The sequence below is a fragment of the Vulpes lagopus genome, chromosome 5 (assembly GCF_018345385.1).
Source record: "Vulpes lagopus strain Blue_001 chromosome 5, ASM1834538v1, whole genome shotgun sequence".
Lineage (NCBI taxonomy): Eukaryota > Metazoa > Chordata > Mammalia > Carnivora > Canidae > Vulpes > Vulpes lagopus.
Window position 1 is genome coordinate 33031113 of NC_054828.1, and position 22327 is coordinate 33053439.

A 22327-nucleotide genomic window follows, 5' to 3' on the forward strand; every position below is an offset into this window, starting at 1 on the left:
TTCATCTGCCCCGTGCAAGATGTCACTTACACACGGGGGTGGTGGTGGTGGTGGTGGTGGGGGGGGTTCTGGGGTCGCTGTGATCCCCGGCACGAGGGCCTAACCAGCCCCCCCTGCTTCAGGCCACCCTGCAATCCCTTGAACCTCCTGGTGCCCCACAGCGCCAGGCTAAGCCCTTCCGTGAGTCTTGGTCGCCGTCTGCAGACGCCGAGAATCAGGGAAGAGCAAGCTGGAAAACAGCTTAACACCTTCCAAGAACTCCCGGTAACGGGCTCCCGCGCGCGCGGGCCGGGCCGGAGCTTGCGCGGAGTCAGGGTGGGAAGAGCGACCCCGCGGTTCCGAGGCTGCGGCTGCGCGCAGGCGTCCGGGGCCGGGCCGGGGGCGGGGGCGCGGGCGCGGGCAGGCCTCCCCCGGATTTGTGACGTGTCGGGGGCAGCACACAAAGCCGGGGCGTCGGGGCGGGGGACGCCCACCCGCAGGCCGAGAGCCCCGATGGGATGGGGAGGGGGCGGGCAGCGAGGCGCCCCGGGGCGCCGCGGCCCCGCGCGGCATTAGAGTGAGCGCCGAGTCGGCGGGGGCGGCGGGGGCGGCGCGGGGCGGCGGGGGGCCCGGGGGCGCCGGGGGGGGCCCGCGCGGCCGGCGGGGGGGCCGCGAGCGCTCGTCGCGCGCCTGGCTGCTGTGGCCCCGCTGGCCGCCCGCGCGCCCCGCTCGCCGAGGCCGCGCCACGCCCCCGCGGAGGTGGAGCGGCGGCCCGGGGCGGGGGCGGGTCGGCGGCTGGCGGCGCCCGGGCCCGGGGCGGGGGCTGTGGCAGCAGCTGCAGCGGCGGCGGCGGCGGCAGCGCCAGGAGCTGCTGCTGCAGAGGCGGAGGCTGCTCCTGGACGCGCCCGGGCCGCGCAGCCGGAGCCCCAGCCCCGAGGCGCCGGGCGGTGCTCTGGGTGCTGCCGCCGCCGCCGCCGCCCGCCCGCCGCCCGGGCCCCCGCCGCCGCCCGCGCCCGCGCCCGCGCCCCCGCCGCCGCCCGCGCCCCCGCCGCCCCCGGCCGCGTGTGTGCCGCAGCCCGGACGCCGCCCCCGGCCGGGTCTCCACTTCTCGGCCGCGCCGCCCATGACAGCGCCCGCGCGAAGATGGCTGCGAAGGGCGCGCACGGCTCCCACCTGAAGGTGGAGAGCGAGCTGGAGCGCTGCCGCGCCGAGGGCCACTGGGACCGCATGCCCGAGCTGGTCCGGCAGCTGCAGGCGCTGCCCGGGCCCGGCGGCGGAGGCGGCCGGCGACCCAGCCCAGGCGCCGCGGCCACCGCTCCGGACGCCGGTGAGTAGGGCAGGGGCTGGCTCCGGGCGCCCCGCGCACCCCGCGCGCCCCGCGCGCCGCCGCCTCCAGGAAGCGGGCCCCGACTGCCCCCGGCCGCCGCCGGCCGCCTTGGGTATTGCTCTTCCTGCGGCGCTGCTCCTCGGAGCCTCCCGGGTGGTTACTCGGAAGGCACCTACGCCGCGGGAGGAAAACCCCGCGCGGGTTTGAGCTTGGGGGGGCGGAGAGAAACGGCTCAGGCTCTGCCCGGTGGGATCATGTGGGCAGGTCCGTCTCCCGGGAACTGGCGGTGTCGGCTCGGCTCGGCTCGGCTCGGCTCGGCTCGGATCGGCTCGGATCGGGCCGAGGGCGGCTGGACCCTTGCACCCCCCCCCGCCCCCGTCCAGCTGACAGCGCTGCTCCGTCCACTGCAGACGGGTGGGGGTTGGCCAGAGCGCCGGGGCGGGCCGGAGAAGAGGGCAAGAGGCCTCGTAAGCCTCAGTTTCCTCATCCGTGGTCGGACTCGGGACCCGTCCAGCCCGGCGCTGGGCGGCGTTGGCAGGAGGGCTGGTTGGGCTGGGCTGGGCTCTTAGGCTGGGGCGGGAAAGCACCCTGATGGGGCAGCCGGGGCAGCACCCCGCCCCAGCCGGCCTCCACCCTCAGCTCCTGTTCCCGGTGCCCCCAGCTCGGCCTGGGGAGCCCTCCCGGAGCCCTCTCTGTGCACCACCAGTTTAGAGCCTTGTGGAAGGAGGCGGGGAGTCAACGAACGCAGATTTTAAAGACTGTGCAGCCTGTGGAATAATAATGATAGTGACCACAGCTAACACTTACCCGGCCCTCACCATGTGGGGGGCACCGTCCTGCCAAGCCCTTGAGCCAACTCATTAATTCCTCGCAACAACCCCATAAAGTAGCGACACTTTTGTTTGCCCCATTTGCAGATATGGAAACAGAGGCCCTGAGAAGTTAAATAACTTGATCATCCGGTCAATAGTGGTAGAGTCAGGACTTGAGCCCAGGCGTCTGAGTATATCCTTTTAACCACTTGCACTGTTACCTCTTAATGACCTGTAGCACAAAATCCCAGCCTGAGGAGTGGCCAGAAGGGATGGGGAGGTAGAGCAGTGACCAGAGGGCAGTCGTGGGGTAGATGGCGGAGGTCAGAGGAGAAGGGGTTTTGGGGAAGCAGCAGAATGTGTGCTGGCGTCAGGCTGGTATTGGGAAGGGCAGAGGGTGTTTGCCCAATGAGGAGGAAGGAGAGAAGGACACTGAGCAGGCTAGGTGACAGGGACAGAAGGGCGATTGAGTTGAGACGTTGAGGTGGGTCTGAGTATGGCACTGTGGAGGAGTGACCAGAGCTAAAGGCAGAAGCTGGTGAGCCCTCCTCTTCCAGGGCAGGATAGAGAAATTGCAGGTGCCCTCTGTCCCCCGTGTGGGGCGATGTAGTGGGGTGGGGCTTCCGAGGGTGGATATGGAAAGGACCCACACAGAGAGCACTGGGCCCTGGGTAAGTTATGGGAAGCTGAGTAATGTTGGTCCCACAGCGAAATGTGCTGAGCCAAAACAGGAACCTGACCCCCTCGAGTTCAAATGGGTCTGTATTTTCTAAACTGCTTTTTAGAGGTCTCAAGGAGGTTACATAGTTAATTGGTATCCCAAGAAGAAAGAGCTTAGGGAGCCCAAAAACTAAAGAAACTGGACCTAATGGATTCAGTATTGTTAAACAGACTTTTTCTAACTGCAGGACTTTTCAGAGCCTTTATTTTTATTTGTTTGTTTTTTAAGATTGTATTTATCTATTAGAGAGAGAGAGAGCATGAGCAGAAGAAGGGGCAGAGGGAGAGGGAGAAGCAGACTCCTGGAGTGGGGAGCCCCATGCAGGGCTGGATCCCCAGTCCCTGGGGATCACAACCCAAGGTGAAGGCAGACGCTTAACCAACTGAGCCACCCAGCTGCCCCTTCAGAGCCTTTAATATGTTCACTTGCTGTGATGTACAGGCCAAGGTTGGAGTATAAATAGCATATTTCTCGAACCTGCCTTGACCATATTCTAGGAAGCATTATTGGGAAACACTGGTATGGTGTGGTTTATAAATGGTATGGTATGATTATAAAGTGCTTTCCCTATTTTTTTTTTTTTTAATTCTTGTAAACAACCTGGTGGGGAGAGCAGGAGCTATTGTCTCCATTCTAGACACAGGAACACCAAGGCCCAGAGAGGTCACATAATGTGTATGTGACAGAGCTTATATGCGAGCCTCAGTTCCAGCCACCGAATCCACTCTGAGTGAAGGTGGGGGCGGGGCACAAGGAGCCTGGTTTGGCTTCACTGTGGGGACCGCCTGGCACAAGGGGGACCAGTGGGGTCTCTCCTGCCAACTTTTGGGTTTCGTTCTGGGAGTGATTTTTCTCCCACTGCTAAATCTGGATACACTGTCCCAACACACACGCAGGCGCACATGCGGACTCACACGAGGAAGGAAAACAAATGACTCCCAAATCTATGCATAGAGTATTTTTTGGATGGTCTGTTATTTTGATTCTCTCTCCAAGGTTCCTTGATCACTTGAGGCCCTGTTATTTTGGAGCAGTATAGCGCTGAGCCCCTTCAACCCAGGAGGGAGATTCTTACTGTACCATTTGGCCTATTAGAGTCTTACAGTCAGTGACCAGCAGCTTCAGCAGTTCTCTCCTTCAACCGAGGGGAAAGGGAACATATTGAGAGGGTAGCCAAGCCCCAGGTGAACACCATTTTAGAAACTAAAGCCCGGGGATCCCTGGGTGGCTCAGCAGTTTGGCACCTGCCTTTGGCCCAGAGCGTGATCCTGGAGTCCCGGGATTGAGTCCCACATCGGGCTCCTTGCATGGAGCCTGCTTTTCCCTCTGCCTGTGTCTATGTCTCTCTCTCTCTCTCTCTCTCTCTATCTCTATCTCTATCTCTATCTCTCTATCTCTGTCTCTCTCTGTGTGTTCTCTCATGAATAAATGAATAAAATCTTTAAAAAAGAAAAGAAAAGAAACTGAGGCCCTGAGTCCTGCTGTATCTAGAGTTTCCTACAGAAACTAAAAACCACTCCCAGGCCATCTATTTCAGTCCAGGGGTCAGGAGAGGAGGACTCCCAAGGTGGGGAGGGAGTCCTCCTTGGGGTCTGGTGAGAGTGAAGGGTTAAGGAGATGCTCAGGCACTGAGGCCCCTACCCACTCTTATCTGGGGAGGCTGCTCCCCACCACCTGCCCAGGGGGAAGATGGTTGCCACTATTTGTACGTTTTCTTTCAAACTCACATCCGGTTTAGATTTGGTCAGGATGGAGCAGGGGAATCCCAGAGTGTGGGTCGCTGTGATGGAGCTTGTTCATGTAAAAACAAAGAACCCATCCAAGTGATTAAAGAAAAAAGAAATGAAATTATGGAAAATTTCCAAAACCTCAAAAGCAGAATGAATCCCATGTATCCATTAACCAGTGTTAGTGATTATGAACTTATGAATTATCTTGTTTGAGGTACACCCCAACCTATTTTTTTTCCCACACTGAGTACCGTAGTAGGACTTATTAAAAAGAACTCTTTTTTTTTTCTTGCAGTTGCAAAGAGATTTATTTACAGTGGTGTGTAAGCACATACATAATGAAGTGGTGACCACTGGGAGCCAGTGTGGAATCCTTAAAAAAAAAATTAAGATCAGAGATCTGTTACACCAAAGGAGTTCTAAAGAGGAATTAGGATTTCAATAAGTCTCTTAGAATGTCATGGGCAAGATGACTTGGTGTGAGATAGGATGACAGTTTAGATGGTGGGTTGAAATTTCTTTTTCTTTCTTTTTTTTTTTTTTCAGTTTTCTGTTTTCATGTAATCAGTTGTATAATCCTTTATTTTTGGCTAAATTAGAACTCTTTTGAAAAAAGCAAAACCACCATACCATTATCACACACACACACACACACACACCAAATCTAATGATTTAATTTTACAGGTCATTTGCTCAGTCAGGATCCAAGTAAGCCTACACATTGCATTTGCATAATAGTTTTTTTTTTTAATTTTTATTTATTTATGATAGTCACACAGAGAGAGAGAGAGAGGCAGAGACACGGGCAGAGGGAGAAGCAGGCTCCATGCACCGGGAGCCTGACGTGGGATTCGATCCCGGGTCTCCAGGATCGCGCCCTGGGCCAAAGGCAGGCGCCAAACCGCTGCGCCACCCAGGGATCCCTGCATAATAGTTTAAGTGTCTCTTTTCTCCCTCAATATTTTTCCCCCATATTTTTAAAAAAATTTTATTTATTCATGAGAGACACAGAGAGAGAGAGAGAATGAGAGAGAGAGAGAGGGAGAGAAAGAGAGAAAGAGAGGGAGAGACAGAAGCAGGCTCCGTGCAGGGAGCCCAACATGGGACTCAATCCCAGGTCTCCAGGATCCCGCCCTGGACTGAAGGTGGCACTAAACCGCTGAGCCACCTGGGCTGCCCAGTATTTTTTTTTTTTTTAAGACTTTATTTATTTATTCATGAAAGACACACAGAGAGAGGGAGACATAGGCAGAGGAAGAAGCTCTGTGGGGAGCCCGATAGGGGACTTGATCCCAGGACCCCAGGATCACGCCCTGAGCTGAAGGCAGATGCTCAACCACTGAGCCACCCAGGTGCTCCTCCCCCAGTTTTTTTTTTTTTATGAAAATTTCAAACATTCAGCAAAATTAAGCTGTACTTAACTTATCACATGTTTGCGCCTCTATCCATCCATCTAGAGACTGTTAATCTGTTTTTTTTTTCTTAACTATATGATCTCCCCCCCACCCCCCCACTTTCCCCGAACTGGAGTTTGTTCTGAGCATGTCTTCAGTTGGAGTTAGGGAGGGTGTGTTTGAGGCAGGTGGCCCCCTACTAGTTTTGGCCTCTTCCTCCTCTCACTGTGGTTAGAAGTTCCCAGCCCTCTGAGGCCCTGTGTGGTAAGGTAAGCAGCTGCAGAGACCACTATGTCCCCATTTGACTTCTTGGGGGAAGAGTGCACCTGGCTGGACCCAGGTTTCTGACTGTGGATTGGCAGGCTGTGGAGAGGGGGCACTGCCCTGCCAATGTGGTTCCTGGGGGAAGAGGCAGGTATCTTTGAAGTGGGTCCCTGTGACCTGGCACCTTGAGAGAGGCCTGGAGAGGGCTGGGAGCACAGGGGAAGTTAGCTGCCAGAGGCATGGGGAGTCTGAGGGGCCATTAAGTGGGGGCCTTCTCTGGGCCTCTGACCAGGGTGGAGGGCTGGAGGCTGGGCTGGGCTCTCAGAATCCATACCCAGGTTCCCAGAATCGATTTCACTGTCAGGAAGGTGTTTCTAATGCCTCCGGGAGGGGAGAAGCTGGAACACTTGACCCAAACCTCCACAGGGTGGAGGTTTCAGACAAGATGATAAAAAGCCATGCTTTACCTTCAGAGAAGGAAGAACGGGAAAGCCTCGAATCCACCTGGATTCTTATTAAACAACTGGAAATTTAGAACTTTGAATCTGAAATATTCTTTAGTCCTATGCAGAGATTGGCCAGTTGGGGATGGTGGGATGGACAGAAGAAGGGGAAGGAAGGCAGAGTGGAGAGGGAAGAGATGTTGACCAGGAAGAAAAAGTCAGTTCAATTCCCCACACCTACTGAACACCTGCCTAGGGGGAATGAAAGGTGGGGGCAAAAAGGCTGGAGAAGAACCTGAAGCATTAGTTTACAGAACAGCCTGACACTCAAGGGTATGTGACAGTAGGAACAAGTCTTATCCCTGCCCTTGGAATTGGAACTCCTGTTTGGAAATCCTGTTACTTGGAATTACTATTACCTTTGAACGTACTGTTAACAGCCTTGTAGAACTTCTTTATTTCTAAGCTGCCAGAAGCTCTGCTCTGCATGGGACACAGGGAGACAGACTGTCCTGTGGCTGTGTTGCAGAATGAGATATTATGTTGTTGATGTTGTGGGCTGGGACCATAGCATATCTTTATTAGTGTCTATAAAATGGGAGTAATATCTACCTTTTAGGCCATGCAGATTAAAGGATACTGTGTAATAAAACCCTTGGCACTTCATAGGATGAACAAAAATTGGCCTTCCTTTTGTAGTAAAAGATACTCATGGTTCAGAGCAGTGCTGCTCAAGTGATCTGTGGTGGATTCTTTTGATGTTTTGGAGGGTTTTTTTTAGTTCCCAATTTGTCGTGCTCTGATACTTTCATAAGATACACAAACCACTGCCCCCCATTTTTTTAATCATTTAATTCAGCAGATTCAAATTTATTTTGCCAGGTTATCATCAATGTTTCTAAACATGTACTATAAGCTGAACTCATCTCCGTGGGATTGGGTGACAGACACAGACCCACCCTGGTCCACTGACCACCCTCTGAGCAGCACGAGTTCAGAGGACACTCCCATTGTTTTGAAGAGAGGCGTGTGCCCTGGGCAGTGTTTCCAAGTTCAGGGTTGCTGGGAAGGAAGCTGGCTTCTCTGGACATGAAAGGAACAATAAAGGCAGCAGATGGGTAGTGGAGCCGGAGCCCAGTGGGGAGCTGCTGGTGCACCCCTGCCCAGAGCCAGTCCAGGAGGGACTAGGGAGGGAGGGACCCTGTTCCCTCAGAAAGAGCAGGTTCTGCACTCTGCCTTTGGGTGAACAGGTGCAAAATAGGTTGGAGAGAGAAAGAGCCATGTGCCCAGTGTCCCACAGCTCAAGAATGCTGCTTAGGCACCCACCTCTAAGTAGCCCACCTTTCCTCCTAGCTGGCACCTGGAAATGGAGATTGCCTTTTGTTCCTGAGTTGACGTAGATTTTTCTCTAAGATTTTACTCATTCATTCATGAGAGACACAGAGATAGAGGCAGAGCCCATAGCCAGAGGGAGAAGTAGGGCCTCTATGGGGAGCCTAATGTGGGACTCGATCCCAGGACCCCAGGATCACGGCCCAAGCCAAGGGCAGACACTCAGCCACTGAGCCACCCAGGCGCCCCAGATTTTTTTTTTTTTACTAGATAATATATTCACGTGGTCAGCCTTCCAAAGGGACCAAGAGATAGAGTGAAAAGCCTCCCTCCGTCTCTGCCACTTTCCCTGTAAGCCAGAAAGGCCATCAGATATGTATGAATGCTGTCACGTGTTTATCTGTAAACACACGTCTGAGTCCACTGTGTACACTCTGCTTTCTTACTGGTGTATCTTGGAGTTCATTCTTTAACAGCACAGACAGAGCTCCTCATTCCTTTTTTATGACAGCGTGGTGTCCCTTTTTATGGAAGCCCTGTGCTTTATTTAATCAGCCTCCTGTTGATGGACATAAAAGTTGTCTCTAATTTCCTGCTATTATAAAAAATGCTGCCGGACTGACCTTACACGTCAGTCATTTTACACATGTGCCAAGATCTCTGTGGCAGTGGGATGGCGGAGTCAACGGGGGTGCACAAAAATAATTTTGATGTATGTCATCAAATTGCCCCTTCTAGAGCTTCCGTCAGCCTCTCCTCTACCAGTGGTGGATGATAGCTTGAACAAGGTACTTTTTCGGCCATTTCCTCCGAATGTTAATTTTCGAAATCATGAGGTAGACCGCAAAAGATCACTATCAGGCTGTGGCATCCTCAGGGAAAATCTTTGGGGGCTGTTTTCTGGGATCTGGGCTTCCAGGGTGTTCTCTGTGAGGAATGCCCTTTCTGGGGACTCTTCAGAGGCACACAATTTTGGGTCCATGGCTTTGAGTTGTGAGCAAACTGCAGTGGTCCTGAGAGTGAGGAGTGAGTGGCATTCCTGGGTAGGTCTTAGAATGCCACCCTGGCAGTAGAAAGGGCTCTGGGAAGACTTGGGACCAAGCAGACTTTCCTGGAGGCATTTTGGGTTGGCACGTGACTCCCTGAGCCTCTTGGCTTCCTCACCCCGTGGTGGAGGGGATCCAGTTTACTTGGCAGCTGTTTGTTGGGCACTTAAGCAGAGTGGTGGGCCAGGTCCTCACCCTGGTTGCGGGGGACGCGCAGCAAACCAGTCACATTGAGCACTGCCACCCAAGGCTGTCGTGAAACCACACTGGACCTCAAAGCTTATCACTGAGCACTGGTATCCCACCCGTTCCATGGGCTACCTCTGCTGTAGGTAGCAGGAATGTGGTGGTCACAAGCCTGGAGTTTTCAGTGCTGTATGCTATGTGGGGAGGTGGCAAGTAGAACCAAATAGTACAGGTTCCCCTGCCAAGTGGTAAGGTCTGGAGATAGGCTGACATAGGTGAGAGAACTCCAGAAGATGCCAGGACTAGACACGTCCAAGGATTTGCCCTGCTGCACCAATACATCTGCTTCCCACCTTAACTCTTTGTTTTCGTTGCTAGGTTATCCCTGGTTCTGTTAAAAATACCATCAAAATGGAGAAAACCAATTATGGACACACAGAAATTAGGAGCTCATGAAAACGCTTTAAGCCACCTCATATATTTTTCCTCTTGGGTCGTTTGGCAGGGAATTCCTTCTTGATCTAAGAACTCATTACTCACAATGGGGCATGGGTGTGACTTTGTCCCTCATTTTAAATTCTGAAATTCTGGGAATTTGTCCCAAGTCTTGGGAGCTTTGCCTCCCTGACCACTAAAGAACAGAAAATAAAACCAAAGGGGCAATTCATACTGTGACCATGATAGAATGCCTGTGTCTTTTCTCCTAAGGCTGTTTAACTTTATGAGACCCGTGTCGCTATTTATTTTCTTAGACTTGGACCACTGCTGTGCTGGGGCAGGGGTGGCTGGGTGAGTACAAGGCCATGTGTACCGGTTTCAGAGGGTCTACTACATTCACTGGATCATCACTGCCCTGTTTTTCAGATGACTTTGGGAAATTGCTCCTGGCCGAGGCCCTCCTAGAGCAGTGTTTGAAGGAGAACCATGCCAAGATAAAAGACTCCATCCCTTTGCCTGAGAAGAATGAGCCAAAGATGAATGAAGCCAGAAACCATCTGAGTAGTATCCTTAACCACGGGAGGCTGTCTGTAAGTGGTCAGCCCCCTGTGCCTGGCGCCTCCTCTCTCCTCTCTCCTCCCTGCCTGCTATCAGTTCTTCCCTGAGTCATGTGGTCATCTGAGCAGAAGTCTCCCTTAAGGGTTCAGTACAGTAGCCACTAGCCACATATGGTGCTTGAGCCCTTGAAATGGGGCCAGTCCAACCTGAGATGTGCTATAATAAAACATACGCTGGAATCCAACGACTTAGCACAAAATGAAGGAGTTTAAGATGAGTAATTCTTTATATTGAGTATGTGTTAAGATGATAATATTTTGGATAAATTGGGTTAAATAACATATCTTAGGGGCGCGTGGGTGGCTCAGTTGGTTAAGCATCTGCCTTGGGCTCAGGTCATTGGGCTCCCTGCTCAGTGGAGCATCTGCTTCTCCCTCTCCCTCTCCCTCCCTCCCTCTGTGTGTGTGCGCTCTCTTTGTCAGATAAATAAATCTTTAAAAATATATGTTGAGGGATCCCTGGGTGGCGCAGCGGTTTGGCGCCTGTCTTTGGCCCAGGGCACGATCCTGGAGACCTGCGATCGAATCCCACATCGGGCTCCCAGTGCATGGAGCCTGCTTCTCCCTCTGCCTATGTCTCTGCCTCTCTCTCTTTCTCTCTCTGTGACTATCATAAATAAATAAAAATTAAAAAAAAATAAAAAAATATATTGACACTAATTTTACCTACTTTTGCCTTTTTTTAAGGTGACTAGAGAATTTTACCAAAAAAATGTAAATTATACATGTGGTTTAAGTTCTCTTAGACAGTGCTTGGTTGACCTAGCATGTGCTTGGTTCTGGGCCCTTTGGGGGAGTCTGAGGGAAATAAGACCGCAGTGGGCCCATGATCTAGTTGGAAACAGGCAAACATGTGAAGTTGACAAAAGAGCTCAGTAACAGGCAAGCTAGTTTAAGTCTATGTGCATTTATTGAGCCCCTACTGTACAGAAGGCACCAAGGAGAGATATGGAGGGAAGTATAGTCAGCTCTCTCCACACCTTTGCCACTCTGACCGTGGTCTACCACCTGCAGTATGGGCATCCTCTGGGGAATGTAAAATCTGGATCAGAATCATCATTTTAAGATGCTCTCCAGTGATTTATGTGCACATTAAAGTTGAGACTGATCTGGATTATTATCCTGAGCTATAATAGAGGTGTGGGTATATCGTCAGAGACCTAAAGAGGATGCGATTTTTTCAAGGGATGTTCCAAAGTAATATATTTACTGACTTAAACATTTGTGGTGACCAAATGCCCAAGGCACTGTACTCTGAGGGCACTAAAGATAAATCTCACCTGGACCCTGCCCCCAGAGAGTTGGTTGCAGGTTTACTGAGAAAAGAAGTCCTATTGGCAAATTGTCCTAGGTGGACTGTGACCATTGCCACAGGAGTAGTCTACATGAGGAAGCAAGTTCAGGGGGCTACTCCCTAGGGTGAGGTGGGGAGTCAACCCAGGGTACTGGTAGTAGTAGAATTGGATTCTTTCCAGGCAGGAGGTGGGGGGTAATTGACATATAGAGATAGGCTAGGACGTTCCAGGAAGGAAGGAGTATATCATTTAATGGTTCCTCTTATAAGATTTTCATTAAAGTATGTCAATCAGCAAGAGCAAAAGGGAATGGTGAGAAATTAGGTTATAGAGGTACTTTGGGGCCAATAAGTAGGGACTGAAATACCAGGAGATGTGGGACTTTTTCTGTGGAGGAAATGTACGGAAAATTTAAGGATATTCCCTTCAGACTCCTTAACAGGGATTATTGTAGCCCTGAGAGGTTTTGTGTTACCTTAAACCAGCCATTTGACCTGGAGCATGTCCCCTGACCTCTTGGGTCCTCCAGTCTCTCATCTGCCAATCAGAAGGGCTAGACTTGATCATTAGGTCCCAAGCTTTTCCTGCCAAAACCCCTTTTAATTTTCTTTTCCAGACTCCATTAAATATTTAAAAAAAAATTTTTTTTTTTTACAGTAAAACGACTCAGGCTTATTGTTAAAAAGTCATTAAGTAAACAAGTAGTTTGAATAATAAATAGAAGTTCTTGTTTGCCACCCCCACCCCCAGAGCTGGGTGCTGGTCACCATTTGGTATGTGTCCCACATGCCTTTGTGTGTGCGTTAATGAACACACATATAGGGCTTTCTTTTCTCATTAGAGTAGGAGGATCCATGTTTGATGAGAACTTTGACTTGGAGCTCTCCCCATGCCAGTACTTCATTCTTTGCATGGGCTGAATAGCATCCACATATATTATCATGAAAACTGTTTGTATGTCAAATCACATTTACAAATTACACATTTTACCATGTTTTATTAATCAAAAGACCTTACACGGGCACCAATAACTCTGAGATAGTCACGATTATTCAGGCCAAAGCCAAAAACTTGATGCTGATTAGGCACAATAAAATATTAAAAGTAGGTTGTGGGATTCTCTATCTTACCCCAAAGGCCAGAGTGTGGCTGGGGGATGGTCTCTCCCGGCCTCAGATGAAGCCCCAGCTGCAGTGCCGAGTATACTGTGTAGCTCTGATGAGATAGGGAGGAGATGTGGGCAAGGTGGGTCCTGAGGCCCATCCTCAGGGCAGTTTGGAATCTCCTCCCCATGATCTCTAAGATCCTATCTAGCTCATTTCTAAACTTTTGCTGTAACATCAGCTCTACCCCTTCCCCCAGCCCGAGTACTAGGCATTGTAACATCTCATTGGTCCTCTCAGTAACCTGCTGGGGGAGTTACTGCTATCTACATTTTCCAGGTGAAGAAACAGACCTAGAAAAGGTTAGTCACTCAGCCAACACCCTGCCAATTCTGCCCCTTAAGGACATTAAAACAAAACAAAACAAAAGCAAAAACAAACCACAAAACCCAACAACAACCAAAAATCCAACAGCAAGAAGACTGTACTATCTTTTATTATCGCTCCACAAAAGAGAAAACATCTCGACACCCAAAAGCAAGACAGATATGCTTTCAGGATTAAGGGAGGCTCATTAAGTAGTTAAATCTAGCATCTGAAGCATTCACATTGTCCTTAATTTTTTCCCCAGCTTGATGGAAGCTCTGTTGTGAGTGGCCATTGGTCCAGCAGGAACCTCTACGAGCTACACTATGTCATCACACCCTGAAGTGTGTCCTTCTTCTGAGTCTAGCTGGCCTTCTCCACATTTATAGTGGAGCAGGATAATAATAATAATAATAATAATAATAATAATAATAATAATGACTCATGCCCTGTATTTATCTGACTTCTTTCTAAAGAAAAGTTAAAAGCTCTCCTCTGGACTTGTATTACTCTGATGCTTTTGGCATTGCTGTGAGGGGAGCGGGAGGGATGGGTGTCACTCTCCCGCCCTCACCAATAGTGAAAATGAACCTGAGCAGTAAGAAAATGTGCCTGTGGCTTGAAATCAATATGGGGAACAGCAGAGTCTTTGCCCAGTTAGAGGAGACCCATGGACCACCAGGCTCTGGGAGTGTGTAATCTATAGCCATGGCGGAGGGCATAGGTGGCCTCTTTGGGGAGACTAGAAAATGCACTCGAAAAATTCAGCCTTTGAAGGTTAACCAATAGTCAGAGCAGGTCAGGCCTACAGGGGCTAAGTGGGTCCACTTGGTAGAGGCATTATAGGAGTTCAGCAACAGAAAGAGCCCCCTGGTACTCAAGGGGTACTCAAGGGGTACTTACTTCTAGGAAGAGGTGGGCCCAAGCAAGTTCCCAAAGGATGGAAGAGGATCTGGATAGACCAAGGGGAAGGGGGAGATTATTCCAGATAGGGAGCTGTCTTTGAGCAAAAGCAAGGGGAAAATATGTATTTACAATGACCAAAAATACCAGTGCACACACATGGAACCAGTAGACACTCATGAGAGAATTTCAGTGAGAGCCGTGGTATAGACCACAGGCTGTAGGTATGGGGAACAAGGAGATGTCACAAGCACTTGAGGGTCAGGGAAGGCTTCCCAGAAGAGGGTCTTAGGCAAGTGGTCATGGCTCCATGAGCCTGGGGGGGGCGGGGTTCATTCCAGAGGCAGAGATGGGGTGGAGGCTTTGCGGCAGGAGCCTGCTAATGTGTTTTTTGTCTTTTTAGCCACAGTACCTGTGTGAAGCCATGCTGATCCAGGGCAAGCTGCATTATGTGGAGGGCTCGTACCGAGACGCCATCAGCATGTACGCTCGGGCTGGGATTGATGACATGTCCATGGAGAACAAGCCACTCTATCAGATGAGGCTGTTGGCGGAGGCCTTTGTCATCAAAGGTAGGTATGGGCACCAGCCATGGCTCCCCATCACCATGTTCAGCTCCTTCCACTCTGGTCCCCATGAGCCAGGAACAGGTGGCAACTGTAGGGGAGTAGATGCTGTATTGACAGTTGGCCTACAGGGCCAAGGTCCCAAATATGTAACCCCTAATAGTGCTCAGGGTGCTGACCCACCAGGTAGATACCAGTGGCAGCCACCAGGCCAGATATCAGAAGACTCAGGTTCTCACCGTGGCTCTGTCAGTAACTAGTCACCCAACTGCACGTCCTTGGGCAAGTTACCACGTCACCTTTCCTGGCCTCAGTTGACTTAATGTGTGAAACAGAGTTGAAATAGCTGCCCTCACAGGGTTACCCCAAACAAGAGGAATCAGTTGGGTAATAAGGTTGAGAAAGACTTGAAAAATCTGCCGTCCTGTTGTCAGGTTGGTGCTGGTGACTGGCGTTGGCTACCAGTCGGGTGCTTCCTGGGATAGAACAGCCTGTCACTCCCCAGGTATTTGTGGGCACCTGCGGGTGGCACAGGGAGGCAGTGCTGGCATCCAGTGATGGGCAGGTCAGCACCAGTTCCCAGAGTGAGTGGTGTTCTGGTGAGGCCCCAGGCATATAGGGTCATGGTAACGGGGCTGTGGATGGTGGCTCCCTTGGGACACTATGTACTGCAATTGAGCTGACCTTGAATACATGTTAGTAAAAGCCTGACCCCAGACCTTGTGCTTTTAGGCTCCTTCTTCTCCAGATCTATGAACCCTGGATCATAGAGCCTGAGGAGTGGCCCTTGGTGGCAGTGAGGTGTCCCAGGAGAACCTCTGCCCAGATTTTTGTCAGGAGTCTTAGATGATTGGTCATTTCCTTGTTCCAGCACCAGCCAGTCCCCAGAGAAAAGTCTAGACAGGCTTATGGCCATATGGGGATTGGGTGCCTGAGATGGTAGAGTGTTTGTCACCTTCTCTATTGTAGATGGGGACATTCTTTCCATCCTATATATGGGTAAACTGAGGCCTATAGAGGATACATGCCTTGCCCAGAGTTGCTCAGAGATTTGTGGTGAAACCAGGATTGGAAACTCCACTCTGTCTTCTTAGGGGATTGACTGACATCTGTACAGAGCACGGCCTCCTTTGACTGTGGCTCTTACTCAAGGGCTATTTGTCCACCCCTGGGTCCCTTTCCCTTTTGAGAGACTGTCCATGTCATTCCAGGAATTTTGCCAAGATTGTCACCCTGGACAGATCACACCAGCGTGTGGGAGGGAGGTGGCCATCGGGGATGATCCAGTATGTAGGGTCTTCTCCCTTTGCCCTCTGGTCCCTTTTTCTGTGCCCCAGCCTAGGCCAGTTTTAGGGGTGTTCTTCATTTAGCTTTTGGGTCTTTTGGGCCTCTTGAAAGCCACTCTGCCATGGACTCCCCAAACCTAACACCCTTCCTTGGGGGCCCTTTCCAGCACTTTCTCCTATAGCCCTGGCTCTACCTCCTGCTCCCTGTCTCCTGCTCTCTACTCTTTCCAGCACGCCTCCGGCTTGGGGGAACACAGTCCCGGTGGTCAGAGGTCCTGCAGGGGAGGTAAGGAGCCAAGAGCCGCCGGTGTGCGCTGCTCGCTTGTAGCCTGCGCTAGCTCCCCGCCTCTCACTGACTGCTCGTGGCTCCCACTTGCCTGCCTCCTGTCTGCTTGTCCTCACTGTCCTGTTGCAGTGACGGTGCCCTGCTGCTTGGCATGTTGAATTTTACCTGACCCTGTGTGTGCTTGAGATCATGCATGTGGCCTCCAGGGTGTGCATGATGTTGATTCTCCTGGGTTTGGGGGGAGAGTGGGTCTCCCCATGAGAGTCGGGGATGGGGATGGCTGGTCGTGGGGTTGTCTTAATCTACTGGGCTGCCATAACAAAATACTACAGACAGGGCGACGCAAACAGCAGAGATTTATTTCTCAGAGTTCTGGAGCCTGGGAAGTCCAGGATTGAAGTCCCAGCAGGTTCGGTGTCTGTGAGGGCTCTCTTCGTGGGTTGCACATGGCCACCTTCTCGCTGTGACCTCACGTGTCTTTCCTCCATCTCTCTCTGTCCTCTTCTTATAAAGCCACCAATCTCATCACAAAGCCCCCTCCCTCATGACCTCATCTAACCTGAATTACCTCCTGAAGGCACTGTCTCCAGACATTGAGGATTAGGGCTATGTACCACATGTGAGTGGGGGAGGGGGGGCGGGGTGGATGCAAACGTTCAGTGCATGGAAAGGATGGTGGTGGGTGAAGGCCATGGAATTCACAGAATATTAATAGTTATTAGTCCCTTGCTCTGGACCAGATACAACCTGACCTCAATGAATCTACACAATAACCCTGAGTAGGTATTCTCTTCATTCCTTTGTTATAAGATGAGGAGTTAAGATTTTATTTATTTATTCATGAGAGACACAGAGAGAGAAAGGCAGAGATACAGGCAGAGGGAGAAGCAGGCTCCATGCAGGGAGCCTGACCTGGGACTCGATCCCGGGTCTCCAGGATCACGCCCTGGGCTGAAGGCAGATGCTCAACCACTGAACCACCCAGGCGTCCCCAGTGAGGAGTTACAGTTGATGAGGTGAAGGGACTCTGGATTTCACTGGAAATGGCAGAGCTAGGATTTGAACCTGGGCAGCCAGAGCTCATCACACCCCATGGTAATGCTACTCTGAACCCTAGACTGAGGTAAATCATAAAAGCAGTTTAGACCAGTCCCTCGTGTTCCAGACGTGGAAGCCAAGACTGGAACTTACCCAGGATGGCAGTCAACTTGGATTTGAACTAGAATGCTCCACTAGAGGCAGCCTCTACAGGCTCTGTCTGTCTCCAGGTGACCTCCCCCAGGAGCTTGCCGCACCTACTCCTGAGCACTGCCTGCTGGGCTATCATACAGTATATTTACTATTTTGCAATGGGTTGTGCTTCCTGGCTCCACCTTGCTACCATTCAATGGGGCAGAGGGTTTCCTGGGCATAACTGGTGGGATGGAGGAGGATAGGGCCATGTGTCATGGGTGAGCCTGAGCTGGCCAGGCCTGGGAGCTCAGTGGGAGTACGTGTGTGTGGGTATCTCCAGTGTGGAGATCTGGTTCTTCTTAGGGGAGTTGGGAGGAAGCTCGAGGTCTCTTTACTCCCCAGCCCCCAAAAGACATAAAAATACACTCAATTCACCTACTTTCCCTGTCAGGGCAGAGGGACCTGTCAATGAGTCCTTCCAAGGCATCATTTACAAGGACTAGGCCTTCCTCTGAAGTCAGGGGGATGTGGATTAGACCAGAAGATGCTTTCTGATTCTCAGGGAGGGCCCTAGACACCCGTGGAGGAACTTGAGGGAAGGGGCACTTGCAGCAGTCCTGGGTCTCTCTTGCCTGGACTACAGAAATGATATTTGCACATGTGTGTGTACTGAATGGGGCTTACACCACCCTCCACCTTGTGAAAGGTGTTTCCTCTTCATCCCTACTCTGTAAGGTGGGAGGCAGTTGTTATGCCCACTCTATGGATGAAGAAACTGAGGCTTGCCCAAGGCTGTGCCACCTGTAAGTAGCAGGACTGAGGTTGATGGCCAGGTGGTTAGCTCTCCAGCTTGTGTCCTACCTGTGACAGAGGACCCCACCTGAGGAGCAGATTACAGTTAGCACCAAGATGGGTTCACAGAGAAAAGGAGAGTGCGGGTGGTGTAGGAACCCCAAGAAAGGGGAAGAGGACAGGAGGCAGTCACTGCAGAAACCAGGCCCCAACCAGGAGGGATGATGCTTAATGGGCATCATCCTTCTGTCCTTCTGTCCCTGAGGGTTGCCCACAAGGGGACCTAACCGGGCCTTGGTTAGATAGGGGGCTTCAGCCTCTCCTGGCCTCCGTTCGCCTTGTTTGACTAGGAGCTGCGGCCAGCGGTGAAGCCCTGTACTACTGTCCCACGGGTCCACTTAGCGTAGATGCAACCCTGGGCAGTGGTGTTCAGAAAACTTCCTCTTATACATCGACAGCAGCTTCCTTGGTCTGTGGTGGCAGCTCTGCCGCTCTCCCACCCTGGTCCCCAGACCCCACAGTGGCTCCCCTGTGACTTCTACCGGCAGCCCCCTTCCCTCGCCCCTGACCAAGGATGGCAGACCAGGGGAGAGAGAGCCTTGGGGAATAAATATTCCCAGCCCGTTCCAAGTACAGTTAGTAGATACCTGTTTTATTTTTAAGATTTATTTATTTATTTGAGAGAGAGAGCATGATCACACAAGGGTGAGCATGGGATGGTGGGGAGGCGGAAGGATGGGGCAAGAGACACTCAACGAGACTCCATGCTGAGCGAGGACCCTGACGTGGGGCTCAATCTCATGACCTTGAGATCAAGGCATGAAGCGCCCAATGCGGGGCTTGATCTCAGGACCCTGAAATCAAGACCTGAAGTGAAACCATGAGTCGAATGCCATCCAGATACCAATTTTTCATGGTGTTGCCTCCCTACCATCATGGTTTGTGTGAGGGAACATCTTCCATTTACTTCATTTTTTTTTTAAGATTTATTGAGAGAGAGAGAGAGAGAGAGGCAGAGACACAGGCAGAGGGAGAAGCAGGCTCCATGCAGGGAGCCTGACTTGGGACTCGATCCCAGGTCCCCAGGATCCTACCCCGGGCTGCAGGTGGCACTAAACCCCTGCACCACTGGGGCTGCCCCATTTACTTCATATTAAAAAGTAATCAAGAATGATATGGTTTCGAGGCCCTTCTCAAAAAGTCTGTTTGCAGTGCCGCCCACCCTCCTGAAGCCCTTACAGAGCCTACGTGTTTGATTCTGTGTGCTCAGGGCTGCCAGCCCTGTCTCCCCATTGAACTTGATGCCCCTGGGGAACAGGTGGTCATTTCTTCTGCACCCCTAGTCTTCTCTTCCTCTTCTCCCTTCCTGGAGCCATTCACAATCCAGCTGGATGAGGTCTGCTCCTGGCATCCAATGTGATCTACAGTTCTGTCCCTTTGCCTTTTCCTGAGCCATTGCTCTTGCCCAACATGTCCTTTTTTTATTGACTATGCACAGAGATAGCCCTAACACTCCTTGCAGGTGCAATTCAGGTGCCTCCTCCACCAGGAACCTTCCTTTGGTTATAGCTGCAACCTATAGCATCCTCTTCCTCCTTCCAGCTCATTTGGACCTTGACCCAGTCTCCCCAGTTAGAAGTCAGTATGTTCTTCCTGCTAGGCATCTGGCCTCTGGTCCTTATACCTCTCCAGGTCCCCGGCCCATGTCTTCCAGGAGAAAGTAAAATTTGCTAGCAGTTGATTCAGCAAGCACCTGCCAACGATGGCAAGATGAACAGTTAGGGTCCTTTCCCTTGAGGGAGTGGCAGTCTGGTGAGCAAAGCCTGCTGCTGGTGTGATGTGGCTCTGGGAGAAGCAGCTGCTCTGGAGAAGGAGTTAAGCCTGCAGTAGCTATGGCCAGACTGGTGATGAGTCACAAGCTACCTGGTGCCACTCTTTTCTGTCCAGTCTCTGAACAGACAGGTTATAGTGTCAGTGGAGTCTACCATTTGGAAAAATCGGGAAATGGAAACACCCCAGAGGTGGCCGGTCTGTAGCTTATTTCTGTGGCCTGCTGGGGGCAGGACAGTGAACTTCCTTCCTGGCCATGGTGCCCCAGCCATGCGGCTGCCCCCACTTCTGTTCTGTGGGGAGCTCTGCCTTGACACCTGAGAGGGGCATTTGCAAAGTCCCTACTAGGGCTGTAGCATCTTAGCCCACTTCCAAATGGGGGTAACCTGGGATCACCACAAGAGTTGAGCAGTATGAGGCCTTGTTTTCCAGGTTTGGGGTCTGTCTGGCTCTAATGCTCTCCAGAACAAACCTACTAATAATAAGCCTTTGGACTCCATGGATAAGAAACTAGTGCCAGAGATTTTATTGACTCAAAACAGTTGGCTCTTGAAGTTTTCTGTCTCTGCAGGAAGCCTCAGGTCTCCACTCAGCCCCCAGCCCTCAGTTTGGTGGGTAGGCAGTGGACTGGGCTAGACGGTGCTCACACCTTTATCCCCAAGCTGCATCTGGCTCCATAGCAGCACATGAGAGCTACGCATAGGGTTCTTGTGAGATCCTGGGGCATCAGGCCTTTCCCAGGCCCCAACCTTAGCTCTTGATAGGTTCTGGTCTTCCTGTCTTCTTTGGCATTGCCTTCAGCAGGAGCAGAGAATCTCCAATCCTGGGTTGCCAGGGTGGCTCAATCATTAAGCTTCTGACTCTTATAACAGCACAGGTCTTGATCTCAGGGTTGTAAGTTCAAGCCCTGTGCTGGACATGGAGCCTACTTAAAAAAGGAAAGAATTTCCAACCTGATTATCTCATTTGACCCTCAGCCACCTCAGATTGTTGTCGCAAGCAAAACAGTCCCTTAGCAAAGCTGCATTTTCCAGAGGGATTATCAGGAGTGAGGTTTGCCCTTTTTGTAGGCCTTATTGTGAACCCTAAGAAGTATCCAACATAGGCTAAAAATATCCTGAAGTGTTCTTGCCAGATGCCCTAAAACTCTAGCCTTCACCTTAAGACAAAATAGGCTGTGTTTCAATGGGTACTACTGCTGCTGTGTATGTAGAATTCCTGTTTCTTAGTTGGGAGATGAGAGATGTCTCATATCTGACATTAACTCAACCAAGTCTTACACTTCAGAAATTGTCCCCTCTGTGACATCATGCTTCTGGGGATCAGTTTTCATATAATCAGACTTAGGATTATAATGCCAAAAATGCTGCTCCAGCTAGCTGGAAAAGCAACAAAAAATGGAGGGAGGCACTGGGAACGTGTGCACCCATGTAACTAGAAAGTCATTGGGGGTAGGTAGCATCAGGCATAGCTGGATCCGGGGGCTCCTTATGTTGATGTCTTTCTCAGTAGCTCCAGATTTACATGGTTCTGTGCATAGCACTTAGAACTGCAGGAGGAGAGAGGGCCTCATTGACCTGGCTTGGTCTCATGCCTACCCTAGAACCAATTACACTGACTAGCATCTAGGTTTCTGGGTTAGTCCCAGGGGTGGGGTTTCTCCACCTGAATCTTGGAGACTGGATTGAAGGAATGGTTCCTCGAAGGCAAATCAGTGTGCTGTGACCAAGTAGGTGAAAGTACGGAGGACAGAATCCCAGCACTTAGTCAGCAGTGACTCCCCTCGAGTTATACCAGTAGTGACCAAATCAGGATTTGAACTCGGCTCTCTCTGACTTCAGTGTGTGGGGTCATCCCTGATGCCCAAAAAGTACTAGTCAGATTGAACCACTTTGTTTTAGCAGAGAGGGAAGGGAATGAGCCCTAAGCTAGCTGTGGAGCGTTTCTAGGTTAGCCTGGAAGTGAAGCTGAACTTAAGGAATCATCTGCAGATGAGGTGCCTTCCAGGTGATGGAAAAGCCCAGAGTGAAGCCCCAGGAGACATGGAGGTGACTTGTTGAAAGTGGGGTGTGATCACACCTTCTTGGAGCAAAAGGGGGGGCGGGTGTGGGACTGACTGGGAAATGAAGGGGGGATTGAGAGTCTTGCAATAAAGCTCAAGATGTCTCTTTACTGGTGTTCTAGAACTTTCACCCTAGGTAGCCGTGCTTTGCTGGGCATGCAGGAGCTTTAGGGCCTGCACTATGGACATCTCAGGCTCACCCAGCTCAGTCCCACCAGCCATAGTATCTTCAGCCACCTCTCAGAGGGCTGTTTTATGGCCAACAGCTGCCTCTCCCCTTGGGGTTGTGTCATTTCCGTTTCTCTGTCGCCAGCTCAGTGTGGTCACATGTGAGAGAGGAATGACCCCCCATGTCTCCAGCTACGAGTCCTGCCCT

At 51.3% G+C, this 22327-nt stretch overlaps 1 protein-coding gene across 2 annotated transcripts in view; it reads left to right on the forward strand.

The window, feature by feature from the left end:
- Positions 1 to 1122: 1122 nt before the first annotated feature.
- TTC7A (tetratricopeptide repeat domain 7A) overlaps positions 1123 to 22327 on the forward strand; it is a 115110-nt gene continuing 93905 nt past the window's right edge. The window contains exons 1-3 of one of the 2 annotated variants that reach the window (XM_041754187.1): positions 1123 to 1306; positions 10099 to 10262; positions 14360 to 14528. In XM_041754187.1, the coding sequence (XP_041610121.1) occupies positions 1123 to 1306; positions 10099 to 10262; positions 14360 to 14528 (517 nt within the window). Of the gene's footprint in view, positions 1307 to 10098; positions 10263 to 14359; positions 14529 to 15017; positions 15028 to 15975; positions 16095 to 22327 lie in introns of those variants that run through there. The other variant, XM_041754188.1, reaches the window with a different exon arrangement.